Source organism: Panicum hallii, chromosome 2 (genome assembly GCF_002211085.1).
Source record: "Panicum hallii strain FIL2 chromosome 2, PHallii_v3.1, whole genome shotgun sequence".
NCBI classification, from domain to species: Eukaryota; Viridiplantae; Streptophyta; class Magnoliopsida; order Poales; family Poaceae; genus Panicum; species Panicum hallii.
Window position 1 is genome coordinate 40,641,351 of NC_038043.1, and position 16,519 is coordinate 40,657,869.

Here is a 16,519-nt window from a genome sequence, read left to right on the forward strand (position 1 = left end):
GATGGGACTCCGTCACACTGCATGGAGAATCTTGCAATTTTGTAGGTAGTTATTCTTTTCATTTGTGAGAAGCATTCTTCTCTAGAAAATTTGTTCTAGTATATACTTATTTTACGTGGTTGTACAGAAACATACTCTTGATAGTGCCATTGCAGAATAAAATAAGTGTCCAGATGTGTTCATCATTTCTTTTCACGGATGTTGGGGGAAACTGTGATTGGTGGTCATTATTTGCTTATGAGCTGTTAATAATCCATAGAATCTTCAGAGTTGACAAATAAAAACTTTTGTTTCTTTCAGTTCAGATATTTCTTCTGAATATGAACACATGAGCCTGTGTTTACCTATATCAATCTGGAGAAGATTTGCACTACTTGGTCTAAACGAAAATTATATTTGTTTTATGAGATCTGCATGAATGTAGGGACTGAGGGCCTAGGAGTCGTGGGCCCACCATTTATATTTATGTTTCTTTTTACTTTCATAACCTGCATCTTTAGGTGGTTTTCTTTTGCTTTGTAAAGTTGCTGTTGTACTCATTGCTGTTCAGTCTGTAAAACATGTGTAGATAATTCTCGGCAATATCCCGATACAACCGGCCGGTGTCATCTTTGTCGTTGTTTGTTGTGTCCAGTCTAGACGTTGTTCTTTCTTTTTAATATAATCGGTAGCTCTCCTGCCTATTCGTTTCAAAAAAAATAATTCTCGGCAATGAGTGTTTCTGGCTTTCTGCAATCTACCTACCTTCCATTGCTGTTTCTGTAGGGCCAGCTCTGCATCACAATGTTCTGTTAATGTGACTATGTGAGAAAAAAAAATCTGTGCCCGCTGTTCTAGAAAATACAATAATTTTGTGTATACTTGTCCGCTCTATTTTATTTGACGTAGCTTTACGTCAAATATACACAAAATTATTGTATTATTGTATTTCCTACGGGTTCTTAGGGGACAAAAACAAAGCTTTTGCCCTTTGAACCTACCGTAGAAGACCGTTCTTTACGCGCAAGCAGGCCGGCGCGCGAGAGAGAATGAGATTAGCTGGCAACAACTGACATTCTTTCTAAGGGATTCTTTGACGTAGCTTTACGGGGCTTCAGCTTCTACACTGTTCACGTACTATTATCACTGTAGCGTGAAGCCGGTGAAGCTAGAAAACCTGGCTTCGCCGGCTTCACCTCTCCCTCAGTTCATTTTACTTGTTGTTTTGCGTTTTGCGTTCTAGATTCTCGCTAATAGAACAGTAGATTCTCGCTAATAGATCGCTAATGAACAGTGAAAATCACTGTAGCAAGAAGCTGAAGCCGGAGCGCAATGAAGCTACGCTAAAGAAAGCCTAATCGTGCAACACACGACGTACACATGTGAGATCTAGTACTATTACACATGCGCGATCTGACCATATAAAGTTTTTCAAATTTAAAATCCCTTGAAGGTGATTGGCGATAGATCGTCTGCATGTGAGGCTTTGAAATTTTCCTCCCATCTTGAAATCTACAATATTTGCCACCACCTGAAAGCCGTGAGCTGATGGGACACGCGAGTCAAATATATAAGGCGGTCGTCGCGCCGGTGCATGTGAGAGTGTCCATGTTACCTCGGTCAACGCAAGAATAGATGCCAGTACTATTTCAAGGAGAATTTTCGATTTTGTTTAAGAAGGTCAGAGGGTACTGAGGTTACAAAAATGGCACACTAGCAAGGCTCAAGCGTATCATTGAATAAATTGGGAGGAGTTTGAGTGGTGGATAGATGTTCTATCGCCTACCTACTGGTGCATTATCGCAGTTAGCATGGTTTTAAATTTTAAAACTGGCAACATGATTGAGGAAATATAGCTTGGTTCATATACATGCACATCCTCCCGCGAAAGGGTCCGTGGCCCAGCGGTTATTACAAGAGTGTCAGTAGCACCTCATATCCGCGTTGTGCTTTTGAGAGGTGGATAGATGTTCCATCGCCTACCTACTGGTGCATTATTGCAGTTAGCATAGTTTTAAATTTTAAAACTCACAACGTGATTGAGGAAATATAGCTTGGTTCATAGTACCATAAGAGGCACGATCTTTATGAAAACACTGAGCTAACATATACATGCATGTTCCGCGAAAGGGTCTGTAGCCTAGTGGTTATTACAAGAGCCTCAATAGCACCTCAGATACTGGGTTCGATTTTTCGTAGAAGCGAATTTTTAGGATTTAACGGTGTTGTGCTTTTAGTGGGAGGCTAAGTTTCCGTCGACAGTGAGGCGCCTGTGGTGACTTCGTCAATCTCGAGGATTTGCCGGCTCAGCCTTTTAAAGATGCTCATAGGGATAGGGTTTGCGTACGTATATTCATATGGGTGAGTGTGCGTGCGCTGTGAGTGCCTGAATTGTACCGTGTAATCTAAACAAATATAAGCACATCCCATCTCCATGCGCAAAAGACTAGACTGATAAATTTTAAGATTGAAAAAATCAGCATATACGTGTCTCTCGCGCGGTGAGTGGACGTATCACCTACCATTAAATAGAAAGCCATATTAACGAGATATACATTGATGCCAAATTTCATGTTTGATCTATAGTGGGCATGGAGTATAATCACTTATACTAACCATCCAAGCAATGAATTGTTTCTCCACTAGGGGATTAACGAGCCAATGCAACCTCGCTCTCAAATTAGGTAGAAAAAAAAGCATATTTTAAGGAAATCTGGTCTTAGTTATACCGTTTTAGTGATAATCCCAACGTACGTCGGATGCCAAAGATAGCTGAAGTAGGATACTAAATCTAGTCACTTGTCACTACCATTTAGGGAAATTTGTTAATCAATGACGTTTTTCTGTGCACGCGCTACGTCTAGCTCCTCCCATGTCTCCCTCACTTCCCTCTCAACCTTATCATGCTCTCTCCATCATTTCTAAATCTAGAGTGGTGGTCAGTGGCCAACAATAAATTAAAGTTATGTTAGAGCAGAGGCCTTGTTGAAGTCAGTTGAGGGTTTAGGTTGAGGAAGTGTTGGAGTTGATGAGAGTAGAGATAGAGTGAAGATCTTCGTAGCCGACACCGTGGTGATGGTCGGTAGCGGGCAACAAAGGGTAAGTACTAGGCTAGATGCTGCGGGAGAGCTGTCGACATGGGCAAGCAACCGAGGAGGTCCGCGGAGGCAGCGCGATAGAAGTAGATGTAGTGCAGATAGAGTACGATGGATACATGTGGAAAAACGACAGGATGGGAGCCGTGATCTTACTTTGTCGCCTTGTTGTCGGAACGGACGTGGGCAAATTTGTTAGGGGTTTTTAAGTCCCTAGGACACCGTAAAAATATGGTTTTGCCTCCCGCGCACTCTCAAAGTTGAATTTATCTCTCACACGCTATGAAATTAGTGTTTGGTCTGCAGCGCATTGAGCAGATTAAAAATCTCACTTCCAATCTGGTTGAGTGCGAGAGGTTTGTGAAATGGCATTTATGCCCTTCTTCCTTTCTTCCCCTGCCCGCTCTCTGTGTGTTCGTGCTCTGCTCTAATGGCGCCTCCAAGGTCCTGCTGCCGGCGTCAAAGCTTGCGGCCTCCACCTCGTTGGCCGCTAGTTGCGAAGCGACGGCCCCAGTAGTCTCGACCTTGAATCCCGTCGTTGGCTTGGATCTTGCCGCGGCACATGTTGCATGAGGGCGCGCCGGTGCAGGAGGACAGGGACAAGGTCACTGCAGGAGAAGATGGTCCCGTACCACCGCGCGTGGATACGAGAGGTGAGGGTGGCTGCAGGCTTCGGCGAGGCCACGGGCAGGCACCAAGTCCTCCTTCTCCGCCCTCATGCCCCCTTCTCCGCAACACCGCCCAATGCTCGCCGTTGGGGCGAGCTCCCTCTCCACGAGCGCTGACCCCAATCTCTGCGCCCGCTCCTCTCTCCCCTCTCGCGCCACAACACCCTCTCCCTACGCTGTGATGACGACACTGGTCCCGCCACACCTCGTCTTTGGCCACATGTGCAGGTCTGTCACCAGATCCGCTGGAAGAAGCAGAGCAGCAACAAAGCATACCAAAGCACTCTTTCACGGTGTGCTGGATACTAAATCGAGTTTGGCGACGTGTGATGTACAAAACCAGGCTTTCACGGTGTCCTACAGACTAAAAACCCATTTATTAGACTCCTATGATTTTGAAGGAAGAGACACCTACATTACTGTCGTGTTGTTGTCCAGACGGTAACTAAAAATATATCGGTCTGTAGAGTGATCTCGTATACTTGAAGCGTTATTGTTAGAGTGGGACGTGCGGTGGCTAAAATTCACGGATAAGAGCAAATTGAAGTTTAGGTATAATCCTAGCCAAATTGAAGTTTTAGAGCACTGTAAAAAAATAAAAAATCTGCTTTTAGGTGGAGTAAACCAACAGCCTCTCTAAATCTTGACTATTTATATTCAAAACAGTCCACGTCATCCGTTTCCTCTTCCTCTCAGCCCGCACCGCCGCTATCTTTTCCGATGCCACCACCCCCCGCTCGGCCCGCACCGCTACTTCCTCCAGCTCAGCGCGCCGGCTGCTCCCCCCACCCCCCCCCCCCCCCCCCCGCGCGCGCGCCGTGGCGCCGCCTTGAGCGTCATGGACACCCCGCGCGCTGCCGCTCATCTGCTCGTGGAGCCCACCGCCACCGCTCGTCTGCTCGTGGAGCACATGCGTGGAGGCCGCCGCCCCCACTCGGCCTGCACCGCCACTTCCTCCTGCTCAGCGCGCACTGCCCCTCGTGCTGCGGCGCCGCCTCTTCCTCCCGCTCGCGTGCCATGGACACCTCGCCGCCGCCGCTCTTCTGCTCATGGAGCCCGCACATGGAGGCCACCGCCGCCCGCGCATGGAGGCGTTTCAGATGATGGAGCTGCGAACGTTGGAAGAAAGAGCAAGCACCATGATCAGGTGAGCGAGGCGAATCAATTTCTGTAACTTGTTGCACAAAGTACTAAGTTTGATCGGGGGCTCTCCAGGAGGTTGCGGTGGCGGCTTACAGGTGGTTCGGGTTTGCCGGCGGCGAGCCTCTCCGGCGTAGGGTTTAGCCGCCGGTGGGTGGATCATGCAGAGGAGGTCGTGAGCTATCTCCGGTGCAAGGCATCGGATTTTTATGGCTTGGTTGCGGCGTATTCGAAAAAGGGACGGAGCTCTATTTCTGTTGCCAATGGCGGCCGTGGCGGTGAGCTGCGCTCACCTGCGCGTAGCGTGCGTGAGCGGTGATGGGCACACGCAGGAGGGCGGGAAGGTGCGCGGGAGGGTCAGATGGCGAGTCCGACTCGCTTGGCAACTTTGCCAAGGAAAGGGGAGCTTTTGCGGAGCCAGATAGCTTGGCGAGGAGGATGCCGAGGCCATTGAACGCCGATTTCAGCGGTGCTTCGTCTTTTTTTCGGAGCTGAGGCATGATGCCAAGTTTCCTTTTGGAGATGCTCTAACGTAGAGCTGTATATTTATTACCCTTAAGTGCACCTCCAATCTTTTTTTTCAAATATTTATACTACTTCTCCAAAATGAGATTCTAATTTAGAAAAGTAGTATAAATATTTGAACTAAAGAGTATTAGAGGTGCACCGAAACGTCACCCATTTGCACCCCTACCCTAAGTGACATTGGTCTACTCGAGCTGCATCTTTAACAAAAGTTTTGACGAGGTATATCATCATAAGCTATTTCTACAACATTTCTACCGGGCACGGCACGGGGATCACTCCGTGGTCAGCAAGGCAGACGAGGACGAAGGAGGGCAACGAGACCCGCGCCGACCGCGTCAGCGCCACGCGGTCGCCACGTCGGCCAGACGGCGGGCCCACGGCGCGGTTGGCCGCCGCACGCGGAAAAAGGGCGGCCACGTCGGCCACGTGCTTCCGAAAGAAGAAAAGGGAGGGCGAGGAACATTTGTGCCTTCCCCTTCGCTGCTGCTCGCCCCCCCTGTCTCTCTCTCTCTCTTCTCTCTCTTCTCTCTCTAGATTGACAGACGCCGCACTCCCTCTCTACTCCCTCTCTCTCTCTCTAGACGACATTCTCTCTCCTCCCCCCTGTGCCTGCCCTGCCTTGACACAATCCATTATTCCTTCCCCTTCGCTTCGCCTATTCCCCACTCCCCCGCACCCTCGCCTCGCTCCCGTTCACACCACCACCACCACCACCCGCAGCCGCCGCCGCCTCCTCCGCTGCCGCGTCCTGGGCCGGGGAGAGGGGCGCCGGCTCGGCTCGGCTGCTGCGCGGCGAGGTGCTCTCGGGCGTGGCGGTTCAGCGGGTGGTCTTTCGGTGTGAGGAGGAGAGGCCGCAGGTGTTCCACGGCGCTCCTCGCGCGAGAGACGCTCCCGATGCGGTGGGATCGCGCGGCCGACGCCCGGGGCCCGGCGTGATTCGGCCCGATTCGGCGGGGAGGCTGGGATCTCGGCGCTGCCTTGGCGGGGGAACCCGTGGGATTTCCGGCGCCGATTCGGCGGTCCCTCGGAGGGAGCGGCGGGCGGGTTGGCGTTCGCCGGCGCGGGCGGTGAAGGTTATCTGGAGCCGATCTGGTTCTCTCGCGGCCTCGGTGTGTGGGCGGCTCGGGGAGGATACGAGGAGGCGAAGCAAGGCCATGGGGCTCGCGCCGCCGGAGCTGGGGCAGTTCGACGGGTGGGAGAGCTCCGGGGAGGAGGAGCGGGAGCGGGAGCGCTGGGGCTGGTGCCGCCGCAGCCGACGCGGCAGCAGCAGGCGCCGCGCGTCCCCCAAGGCCGCCGGCGACGACGACACCACCGTCGCCACCGGCTGCTGCATTCGCCTCTGGCCCGTGGGGACCTGCCAGCCGCCGCCGCCGCCGAGGTCCAAGGTCGACACCTCCACCAGCAGCGCCAGCACGCACGGCGGTAAGCGTCCCTTTCTCTCCTCCACCTGGGAGTGGGGGCGTCTCGCATACTTGCATTGTGCTCTCCTGCTGTCCTGTTGGCGTGGTAGACGAGATTTGCGTGTGTTGGTGACCATAATTCGGAGGCCGTACTTGGAAGCCATGGTTTCATTCTGGCAAATGATGTTACACACGTCGCAGTTTATCACCTGACGCTGAGGTTGCAGCTGATTGATTGAAAAATGTTGAGGACATGCGCAGCTTTCGGTAGTTAGTATGCTGGTGTCGAGGGAGATATGTCTGGCTGCAGCTGGGAGTGATAGCTCTTTGGGCTGTATCCATGTATTGAGCATTGAATTTGTGAATGGAATGGTAGTGGTTGCTATCAGCATATAGAGCACTTAAGGATTACCAAACTGTCGATAAATCCTGTGAAACTAGCATGTTTCTAGCTGAGCTGCAGTGCACATGATAGTAGTTTGGGTTTTCTAGGAGGAAGTGTGCATGGGACCAGTGTCAAAAGTGTTTTCCTGAGTATCTATATTTAGTATAGCATGTGTAGGTTTTGGCCCCATACTGTTCGCAGTAGATGCGTACAAAATTTAGCGTTACCATGCACAGGGAAGGAATGCTATTGGCTTGTCCGTTAGAAACGGTTGTTAGCGTGTTAAACTCATCCACCTATCTTTGATTTTGATGATGTAAAGTTGCAACACGTGTAATTTTGTAAATGGTTGCAATTTTGCCATATTCGTCAGAATCTTTTCTGTATCCAGATGCAAATGAATAAAGTATAAATTCACAAGTGCAGACATTAGCTAGTTTATGATGTCAATTTGGTTGCAGTTTGGTTGGTATTCTGGATTGTCTGACAACTGTATGCATGAACTCAAATAGTAAAGAAAGAAGTGAAGAAAGATTTCTAAGGAGTAAGGAGTCAAGTCAGCAATTAATTTTTCTGCTAGTACGAGTCGAAACGCCTTTTCCATAATTGTGACTTAGAACATAATGAATAATAAGCTGAAAAAGTATGTAAGGTATGAGATGAAAGGATGCCTGTTAGTAGTTAGGTACTTTTAGTATGAAGAGAAAGTGCCCATTTTTGTATTTAAAGCGGGGAGTTAAATAAAGATAATGAATTACTGCACCTCCTTTAACCTGGGACATTAACTGATACTAAATTTAACATGATGATTTAAAGCTTTAATTGAATGCTACTTCAGTCATTACTAGCTCAGACTGTTTGGTTGTCCGATGTGCTTTATGGTATAATTTTTCATGTTTTGCTTCAGTTTTCAGCAACACACAGTGTAGACTTCGATTCTTGTTGTAGTTATATAGACTTCAATGATCTTTGTGAGATGCTTTGAAGGAAGAGAATAAATATTATCTTCATTTCTTCTTCCCCATAAAAAAAAACTATTGACTGCTTTTCGAAACTGTTGACCTTAAGCTGGGTGTTTGTTTTTATTCATAGTGATATTGTATTGGGAAATTGTGATGTTGTCAATGCCCGATAGCTAAAATTCACATTTTCCCCAATTTTATTCTCATGTATCATTCAGTCAAGTTCAAACTGTGCAGATTGAACTTGTGTTTTCCTTTCTTAGGCTCATTTCTGTGCTGAGTTAGTATATTTGTTTATAACACTCTTTTGTTAAGATGGCATGCTAAATTATTATATATTTCGTGGAACAGCAGAGAAGTCAACAGAAAATGGTAGCAGGAACCAACCGGCTGCATTAGTAGTCTCAGGTTCTACAACTACTAGTAATGCTGAGAGCAGTTCATCTGCATCTAAAGTTGGAGAGGAAATAAAAGTTGCCTCTCAGCTGCGCAAATTCGCATTCAATGATCTAAAATGTGCGACCCGGAACTTCAGGCCTGAAAGTCTTCTTGGAGAAGGGGGTTTTGGATGTGTTTTTAAGGGGTGGATTGAAGAGAACGGAACTGCACCTGTGAAACCTGGTACAGGTCTCACAGTTGCTGTCAAGACGCTCAATCATGATGGGCTTCAAGGGCACAAAGAATGGGTGGTATGTGCTCTGTTTTACCTGTTTCAAGTTAATATATCATCTTGGTTACTTATTTTCCATTTGAACTCATGATGATTGTGTCTCATACTCTGTTTGATTTTTTTTTCCAGGCTGAAGTTGATTTTCTTGGAAACCTTCACCATCCTAACTTGGTCAGATTGATTGGATATTGTGTTGAAGATGACCAAAGATTGCTGGTGTATGAATTCATGCCTCGTGGCAGTTTGGATAACCATCTATTCAGAAGTATGTAACTGGCTTATTCCCAGGCTGTTGAAGCATTATGCTCTCTCTAGGATCTCTTTTTTTCTCATTTTAGGAAAATGTATATCATATTAGAGTGCCTGTTCCGTTGCTATATTTACTTGTGTAGTTTAGATAATTCTAAATAATAAGATAGAAATCTAGGAGGTTAAATAATCATTATGCTTTCATTTATAGGATCTCTTCCGCTCCCATGGGCCATCAGAATGAAGGTTGCTCTTGGAGCAGCAAAGGGTCTTGCTTTCCTTCATGAAGAAGCAGAAAGACCAGTCATTTATCGTGATTTTAAAACATCTAATATACTGCTAGACGCGGTAAGTCCATGAATAGGATTATGCAATGTGTGGCACACATTTACATACTGTTGCATCATATGTTTACATTGCTCATTTGCTCGTGCAGGAGTACAATGCAAAGCTCTCAGATTTTGGGCTTGCCAAAGATGGCCCTGTAGGTGATAAAACCCATGTCTCTACTCGAGTAATGGGGACCTATGGGTATGCAGCACCGGAGTATGTCATGACAGGTAAGTGCATTATCAGGCTCAACCTACCTATCTGAAAGTTAGTTCTCTTACTAAATTGTATATCTGCTTGCTGTATGTTAACAAAGTTAAGTGATAAGTATGCTGATTTGCAATTTTACATCAGTTATCATTATTTGTTGCTTCTGTGAAGAGATCTAAGATTTGAACTTATGCTTGTTGGAAGGCATTGAGATGCTTTATTGCTATAATCTATATGGCATGCTTGTTGTTTGGGACTTTAGGTAATGTATGTATGCCCCAGTATTCATGGCATGCCCCAATATACATGAGTACACTATAAATCATAACAAGGCCATAATCTATATGGCATGCTTGTTGTTTGGGACTTTAGGTAAATCATAACAAGGCCATACACACGGGAATATACTGAAGCCCTTCTGTACTTATTGTTTGCATGTCTTTGTTCCCCAAACCCTTTATTTAGTGAAAACTGAAAATCAGTGGCAGGGGCAAACTAGAAAAGGTCTACGTTAACACTGGAAATGGACTTGTTAGTTAATATTATAGAATGTAGATTTCTCACTGAGTTGATCCAGCAAAGATTTGTGTAACTGATCCTAACAAAACATCATTGTGCTGACATAGGTTTGTATTGTCCTCTCAATTTTGAAGGAGTAATTTGAGTACCTTGTTCTTTTAAGATCCAAAAGCCCTTTTCCTACTATTTACATATCCAATCTTTGTTTGACACATCTTTTTATCTTTTTGCCCCAACTTTTCAGGTCATTTGACATCAAAGAGTGATGTTTATAGCTTTGGGGTAGTGCTCCTCGAGATGATGTCAGGGCGCAGGTCAATGGACAAGAACCGCCCGAATGGGGAGCACAACCTCGTCGAATGGGCACGCCCCCTCCTAGGAGAGCGGCAGCGCTTCTACAAGCTAATCGACCCCCGCCTAGAGGGCAACTTCTCCGTCAAAGGTGCCCAGAAGGCAGCGCAACTAGCTCGTGCCTGCCTCAGCCGTGACCCCAAGGCACGGCCGCTGATGAGCCAGGTGGTGGAAGCCCTCAAGCCGCTGCTGAACCTCAAGGACATGGCCAGCTCCTCCTATTTCTACCAGACGATGCAGGCGGAGCGTATGGCGCACTCAAGCAGCATGAACGGGAGGAGCCTCAAGGCACAGGGCCCGTTCGCAGCGCGGAACGGGCAGCAACCGGTGAGGAGCCTCTCTGATGGCCCCCGCGCCTCCCCGTTCCGCTACTCGCCAAAGCCGAACGTGAAATGACTGAAGGCATGGACGTAGCTCCAGACCTCCAGTATGCCGGGTGAAATGGCAGGGTTTAGTTCTGGTGGTGAAACTTGGGGTGGGGGTGGCTGGTTTGGGGCTGAATGTTGGCGTCGAACCTGAATTGCTGCTTGTTGTAGATTGACATGTGCACAAAGGATATAGGTGAAAAGGAGGTGTAGGTACGAGGATCTCCTTTGTGGATGGTTTCGCTGAGGTTTTAGCTGAATGCTGATGGACCGTTTCTATATATGTTTTGTCCCAATCAAGGTAGCTTGGGTGATTTCCTGCACAATGTGTGGCGCGCCTCTTAATCTTGGTAGCCGCTTCGTTTCAAATTATTAGTTATTTAGGTGCATAGTAAAATCTATAAATTTAGAAAATTAAAACGAATGAAGAGAAATGCTGATTTCCTTCCCTTCGTAGCAAAACAAATGAAGAGTCATGATTCTGCCTTCCTTTTCGCCCTATAGGATTCCTCGACAATGTGATTTCGGCATCATAATCTAAATCTAAACCTTGAATTCATTGGCAATTCTATTTCCTCCGACGATATTTTCTAGTGTAATCAAAGATTGACAGATGGCCGAACTTTTATTGCTGCGAAAGTTTTTTTCTGCAGCAGAACACGCCTGTATCGTGCCAGCACGGTTTCATTGACAATCATCTGGCTTAAGGCAGGCAACGTGGGGAGGTGGGGGTGGTTGATGCTGTGTCCGCTCCGTTTTCGCCACCAGGAAATCGATGGAAATAGAAATTTCTTGCCAGGTCGTCCTTCCCCGTTTGAAACATACTTCGCTACTCGAGAACAGCAATGTGAGTTCATGGCCTCATGGGCTAATGTGCGTTCGAAATCAATGAATATGGATGGGGAGTAGTCATGGAGTAGCGTCGGATCGCCACGGGATCGGTGGATGCATGTCGGACTAATGCGTTGATTTTACCAAAAAGACGGGTAGATTTATCATCACCCATAAAAAGTCGTCTTTTGCATCCATTGTATTGAAATCAAAATTGTTCGGATCCATCCACCTCGGAGCATATATGGAAAAGATGAAACAAAATTGTAGGTGATTTTCTAGAATACCCTCTATAGAAAACATATGAATATATGATGACTCACCAATGTGAACAAGCACATTATTTTATACCGCTGCCTATAGAACGTATAATAATTTCTTATACCAAGCATTACAAATTCGACATATCATATTGGCGGATAAATTACATTTCTCTTTCTCCTACAAACAGGTGAATTGTCACTTTTAATGTCCGGGGCTGGAGTTTGAAAATCTCCACAAGTACATTTTGTTGCTCCGTAACTCTCACAACGCTCTCCTCTTCATTCAAACCAAATGAGCAAGCTACCAAAAAAAAAGAGCAAGTTGCAACCAGTGCACGGACGCGCCGTGGCCCACATGGCAGCCACCCATATGCAAACCGTGGTAATACTAACCCCCTAGCCAATGGATAATAATCGTGAAGCCACCACTCGGTTTGATCCATCGCCAACCAAAAAAAAATCATCACGGATACCGCAGCAAGCGGCGGGAGCGGTGAGGACTCTGCCACCAGACCAGACACGCGGGAGGGCCGTTGATCTCCTGCCCGGGACGCGATCTGGACCGTTCGCCAGGCGGCCCGGCGGGGCCAGCGCCTCAGCGGGGCTCCCTCGGTGTCGCTGCTCGCGTCGCGCGGGCGCGTGTCCGTCCACCTATATATACACGCCCGCGCCGCGGCGGGTGACCCCCTCCCCAGCCCAAAAACCCAATCGCGTCGGCTGCAGCTTTACCCTCTCTCTCCGCTCCGCTTCGGCCCGGTTCCGCGCGCAAGGATCGATCGGCTGAGGTAACCAGTCCCTCCTCGCTCGCGCAGGAATTCACACGGAGTGGTGGTGGATCTTGATTGGATGGATGCATTAGCGGTTTGCTGCAGGTTTAGGGCTTTTGGTGGTGGGTTTTCTTGGGGATCTTCTCCGGGGTTTCTTCCCCTGTCCTCTCCAGCTCCGCTAGCTAGATGCGCGATTTTCTTTTCCCCGGCATTATTGGGTAACGGCGTGTCGGCGTCCTCCTCTTTACTCAAGGCTTGGTTCTGACAATTGTAGCTGCCGCTTTGCTCGTCTCGCCCCCAATGCGATTGCTTTGCGGCGGAAAGAGGGGGTAAAACTTTGGGGGCTGGTTCAGGTGGGATCGACGTGTCTGAAATTTCGAGCGCCTCTAGTTAATCAGGAGGTTTCCTGTTCACGGTGGATCGGAAGAATCGTTCAGCTGTCTTTGTTTTGGTTCAAGCAGTTGTAGGCAAATGTGACATGCACTGCTCCATATCTTAACGCTGCGGGATAATTGATTACATCATTATTTTATTACAGTGCAAGGTGTCAAATTGCATAGTTTATTCTTTATTCTATACTTTTGCAACGCTGCCGTGTGGGTCAAGTCCTTGTAATATGGCATACAGCTACTCTCCCAGTTGGTTTAGGAAAACAATTGCATAGTTTATCTGTAGTTTGTAGTCAGGTGCATCTGTCCCTGAAACTTTAGACCTTGTGATTCTTCTGTCATGCATATTATCCTTGTCTGCACATGCCCATATGAGTGACCGTGTCAATATACAACTTCAATTATCAAAGTACAATTCAATGAAAATATGTTATTCTCTTCTATGTCCGTCTTATCTAGTTTATTTAGTACATCCTACTTGCGTTTGCTGAATTTTTATTCTGCTGCTACTTTTGTTCTTCAGTGGATATCAGTAAGCTATTGTCCATTGAGTTTATGGCGTCATGTGTTTACTTATTTGAAAGAACTGTAGTGCATCACGGGTTTTTTAGTTGTCCTTATGTTAGGATATTCTGATTGGAGAGGGTCGCTAATCTCTATCTATTCAGGTTCACATATCATGAATACAGTCTTTGTGATGTCAAAACTTGTTGTACCAGAAGCTTCATTCAAGAAGTACCTCTAGGTGATACCGTAGTTGCTTCTATATCTGAGCTATCTATGCTCGGATGACAAATGAATGGCCTTGCCTTTGCACTCTTGTTCTTTGTTATGCATTATTGGACTACTGCCTAACAGGTATCTTTTTTGTGCAGATAAGACATGGGTCAGATTTTGGGTTTAGTGCAAGTTGATCAGTCAACTGTAGCCATCAAAGAAACTTTTGGCAAGTTCAATGAGGTCCTGGAGCCTGGTTGCCACTTTCTACCCTGGTGCATAGGGCAGCAGATTGCTGGTTACCTCTCCTTGCGTGTGCGGCAGCTGGATGTCCGTTGTGAAACAAAGACAAAGGTATTCTTCAATACCATTCTATTTTATATCTAATTTTTGCTTTGCTGAAGATATTGGCATGATCAAAGAACAATTCTGCGAAGTTCCAGCATAAGAAACAACTTTTCTGAATTCTGTTGCCTGGATTTTATCTGTTCAGGACAATGTCTTTGTCACTGTTGTTGCGTCTGTCCAATATCGCGCTCTTGCTGATAAGGCATCTGATGCCTTCTACAAGCTGAGCAACACCAGGGAACAAATTCAGTCATATGTATTTGATGGTAAGTGTTCCTTCTGTTTGGAATTGTACTTTATCTGTTCATTGTATCCATGTTTGCATCCTATCTTGTACTGCACTTGTCCTATCATCTCAGCTACCTGAATTATCTGGTATTTGATATCCTCAAGTCCTTGCGTACCCTATTTCAGTTGGCAATTTTGTTTAATCTACTGAGGTAATTTGTACCTTTTGTATTATGCTTAATCTACTCTGATAAATTGTACCTTTTGTATTGTGCTTGTTCATATTTTTAGTTTTTTGTTGGTATACAAGGAGAGAAAGTTATGTTTCTGTACTGCACAATTCACAATTCAAATAAACCAGTTTTCTTAGTGCTTCACTGCTTATTTCAGTCATTAGAGCTACTGTTCCAAAGCTGGACCTGGACGATGCATTTGAGCAGAAGAATGACATTGCAAAAGCTGTTGAAGATGAGCTTGAAAAGGTTTCTGTCACGCATTTATTTTTGTGTACTTGTTGAATTTGCTTTAGAGCATGTAGAATCTTAGGACTGACCTGGCTTGTTTGTGGTGTAGGCAATGTCTACATATGGCTATGAGATCGTGCAAACTCTGATTGTTGATATTGAGCCTGATGACCGTGTCAAGAGAGCAATGAACGAGATCAACGCAGGTAAGCGCTTTACCATTCACATAAGTAACAGTTGATTTTCATCAGATTAAAATGGCAATACAGCAATTGCTCAGCCACAAGCATCTACAAGTTATATCGGTTAATCTTACATGCGACCCTTGTGGGTGTATGGTACAGCTGCTAGGATGAGGGTGGCAGCCAGCGAGAAAGCTGAGGCCGAGAAGATACTCCAGATCAAGAAAGCCGAAGGAGAGGCTGAGTCCAAGTACCTGGCTGGTGTGGGTATCGCAAGGCAGCGTCAGGCCATTGTGGATGGGCTGAGGGACAGTGTGCTCGCCTTCTCAGAGAACGTCCCTGGCACCACTGCCAAGGATATCATGGACATGGTCCTGGTCACCCAGTACTTCGACACCATGAAGGAGATTGGGGCCTCATCCAAGTCCTCTTCAGTGTTCATCCCCCATGGTCCTGGAGCTGTCAAAGATGTGGCGGCGCAGATAAGAGATGGCCTCCTGCAGGCCAATCTGCAGTGAGAGAGGGCCCTGAGAAAAAAAAAGAGGATTGGTTTTGATTGCAAAGCAGTGTCGACGCCTCGACGGCATCTATTATATGGTGCTATGAAGTTGTGATTATATGATATATATATATATATATATATAGATAGATAGATAGATAGATAGACTTGCATGGTTTGTGAAAGGTTAGTAGGCTTTATATCGACTGGAGCACTTGCGAGTGAACCTGGATATCCCAACTTGTCGTAGTGTTAGTTATTTGGTGACCTCCTACTATGCTATATGTTTTTCGTGAACGTACCTGAGCACGTATTTCATTAAGAGGGAAGCAATACAATCATTACAAATCTTAATAGGCAGGGGCTATTAATATGGAAACAGAGCACCACCAAGCAAGTGGCAGGTGACTCCAACAACAAAAAAGAGAAGCAAGAACAATAGGGAGGAGACTCATAGAACCCTCAAACCTAGACATGAACACACAACTGAGCCTGCAAAAGAAACTACAACGTCAAGAATGCAAAGGTCCGCAACACAACAAGGGTGGCAAAGCATCCACCCGACTGACCAACCATGGCGACAAAGCATCCACCCAAAGCGGTCATCAATAACACGACGGCGGCGGCAAAGTATTTGCCAGAGTAGAACGGCGGCAAAACATCCGCCAGACGACGACCTAAGCAACCGGGACGATGCAGACGAAATGGAGCGAAGGCAGGCGCAGAAGCGGGAGCACTCCGAGAAGACGCCACCAACAGAGCTTCCAAGACGACGCCTCAAGGGAGGGAGCGACGCCGAAGGCGCCGTCGTCGTCCAACCAGCGTGGTCAAGGCTTTCGCCCGAAACGCTCACCGGAGAGGAGGGAAGAGGTGGAAAAGGATGACGCCTTCAAGAAGGTAAACGGCGTCCGAGGACGTCGCAGTCATCGGCTTGCAAGCACACCCAAGGGCCGTAAAGCGCCGCAGCAGTGCAGGAGAGT

General features: G+C 46.9%; 2 protein-coding genes across 4 annotated transcripts; both read left to right on the plus strand.

The window, feature by feature from the left end:
• Positions 1-6,417: 6,417 nt before the first annotated feature.
• LOC112882576 (probable serine/threonine-protein kinase PIX7) lies at positions 6,418-11,177 on the plus strand. 2 transcript variants are annotated; one of them, XM_025947656.1, is made up of 6 exons: positions 6,418-6,832; positions 8,509-8,846; positions 8,957-9,092; positions 9,288-9,424; positions 9,513-9,636; positions 10,380-11,177. In XM_025947656.1, the coding sequence occupies exons 1-6, from the start codon at positions 6,565-6,567 to the stop codon at positions 10,880-10,882; spliced, it is 1,506 nt and encodes a 501-aa protein (XP_025803441.1). In that variant the 5' UTR covers positions 6,418-6,564; the 3' UTR covers positions 10,883-11,177. The 2 variants fall into 2 exon arrangements, with proteins under 2 accessions (XP_025803441.1, XP_025803442.1); XM_025947657.1 differs by having other exon boundaries at positions 8,512-8,846.
• A 1,385-nt stretch (positions 11,178-12,562) lies between these two features.
• On the plus strand, positions 12,563-15,836 carry LOC112882577 (hypersensitive-induced response protein-like protein 2). Of its 2 annotated transcripts, XM_025947659.1 has the most exons (7): positions 12,563-12,730; positions 13,770-13,846; positions 13,977-14,172; positions 14,312-14,432; positions 14,785-14,876; positions 14,968-15,064; positions 15,203-15,836. In XM_025947659.1, the coding sequence occupies exons 3-7, from the start codon at positions 13,984-13,986 to the stop codon at positions 15,556-15,558; spliced, it is 855 nt and encodes a 284-aa protein (XP_025803444.1). In that variant the 5' UTR covers positions 12,563-12,730; positions 13,770-13,846; positions 13,977-13,983; the 3' UTR covers positions 15,559-15,836. The 2 variants fall into 2 exon arrangements, with proteins under 2 accessions (XP_025803444.1, XP_025803443.1); XM_025947658.1 differs by lacking the exon at positions 13,770-13,846 and having other exon boundaries at positions 12,567-12,730.
• Positions 15,837-16,519: the final 683 nt, after the last annotated feature.

Coding starts and splice junctions, on each gene's coding strand:
- LOC112882576 (XM_025947656.1), top strand. CDS start 6,565: ATGGGGCTCGCGCCGCCGGAGCTGGGGCAGTTCGACGGGTGGGAGAGC. Junction 9,093..9,287: donor GGATAACCATCTATTCAGAA/GTATGTAACTGG, acceptor TTTCATTTATAG/GATCTCTTCCGCTCCCATGG. Junction 9,425..9,512: donor CTAATATACTGCTAGACGCG/GTAAGTCCATGA, acceptor TTGCTCGTGCAG/GAGTACAATGCAAAGCTCTC.
- LOC112882577 (XM_025947659.1), top strand. CDS start 13,984: ATGGGTCAGATTTTGGGTTTAGTGCAAGTTGATCAGTCAACTGTAGCC. Junction 14,433..14,784: donor TCAGTCATATGTATTTGATG/GTAAGTGTTCCT, acceptor TGCTTATTTCAG/TCATTAGAGCTACTGTTCCA. Junction 15,065..15,202: donor AATGAACGAGATCAACGCAG/GTAAGCGCTTTA, acceptor TGTATGGTACAG/CTGCTAGGATGAGGGTGGCA.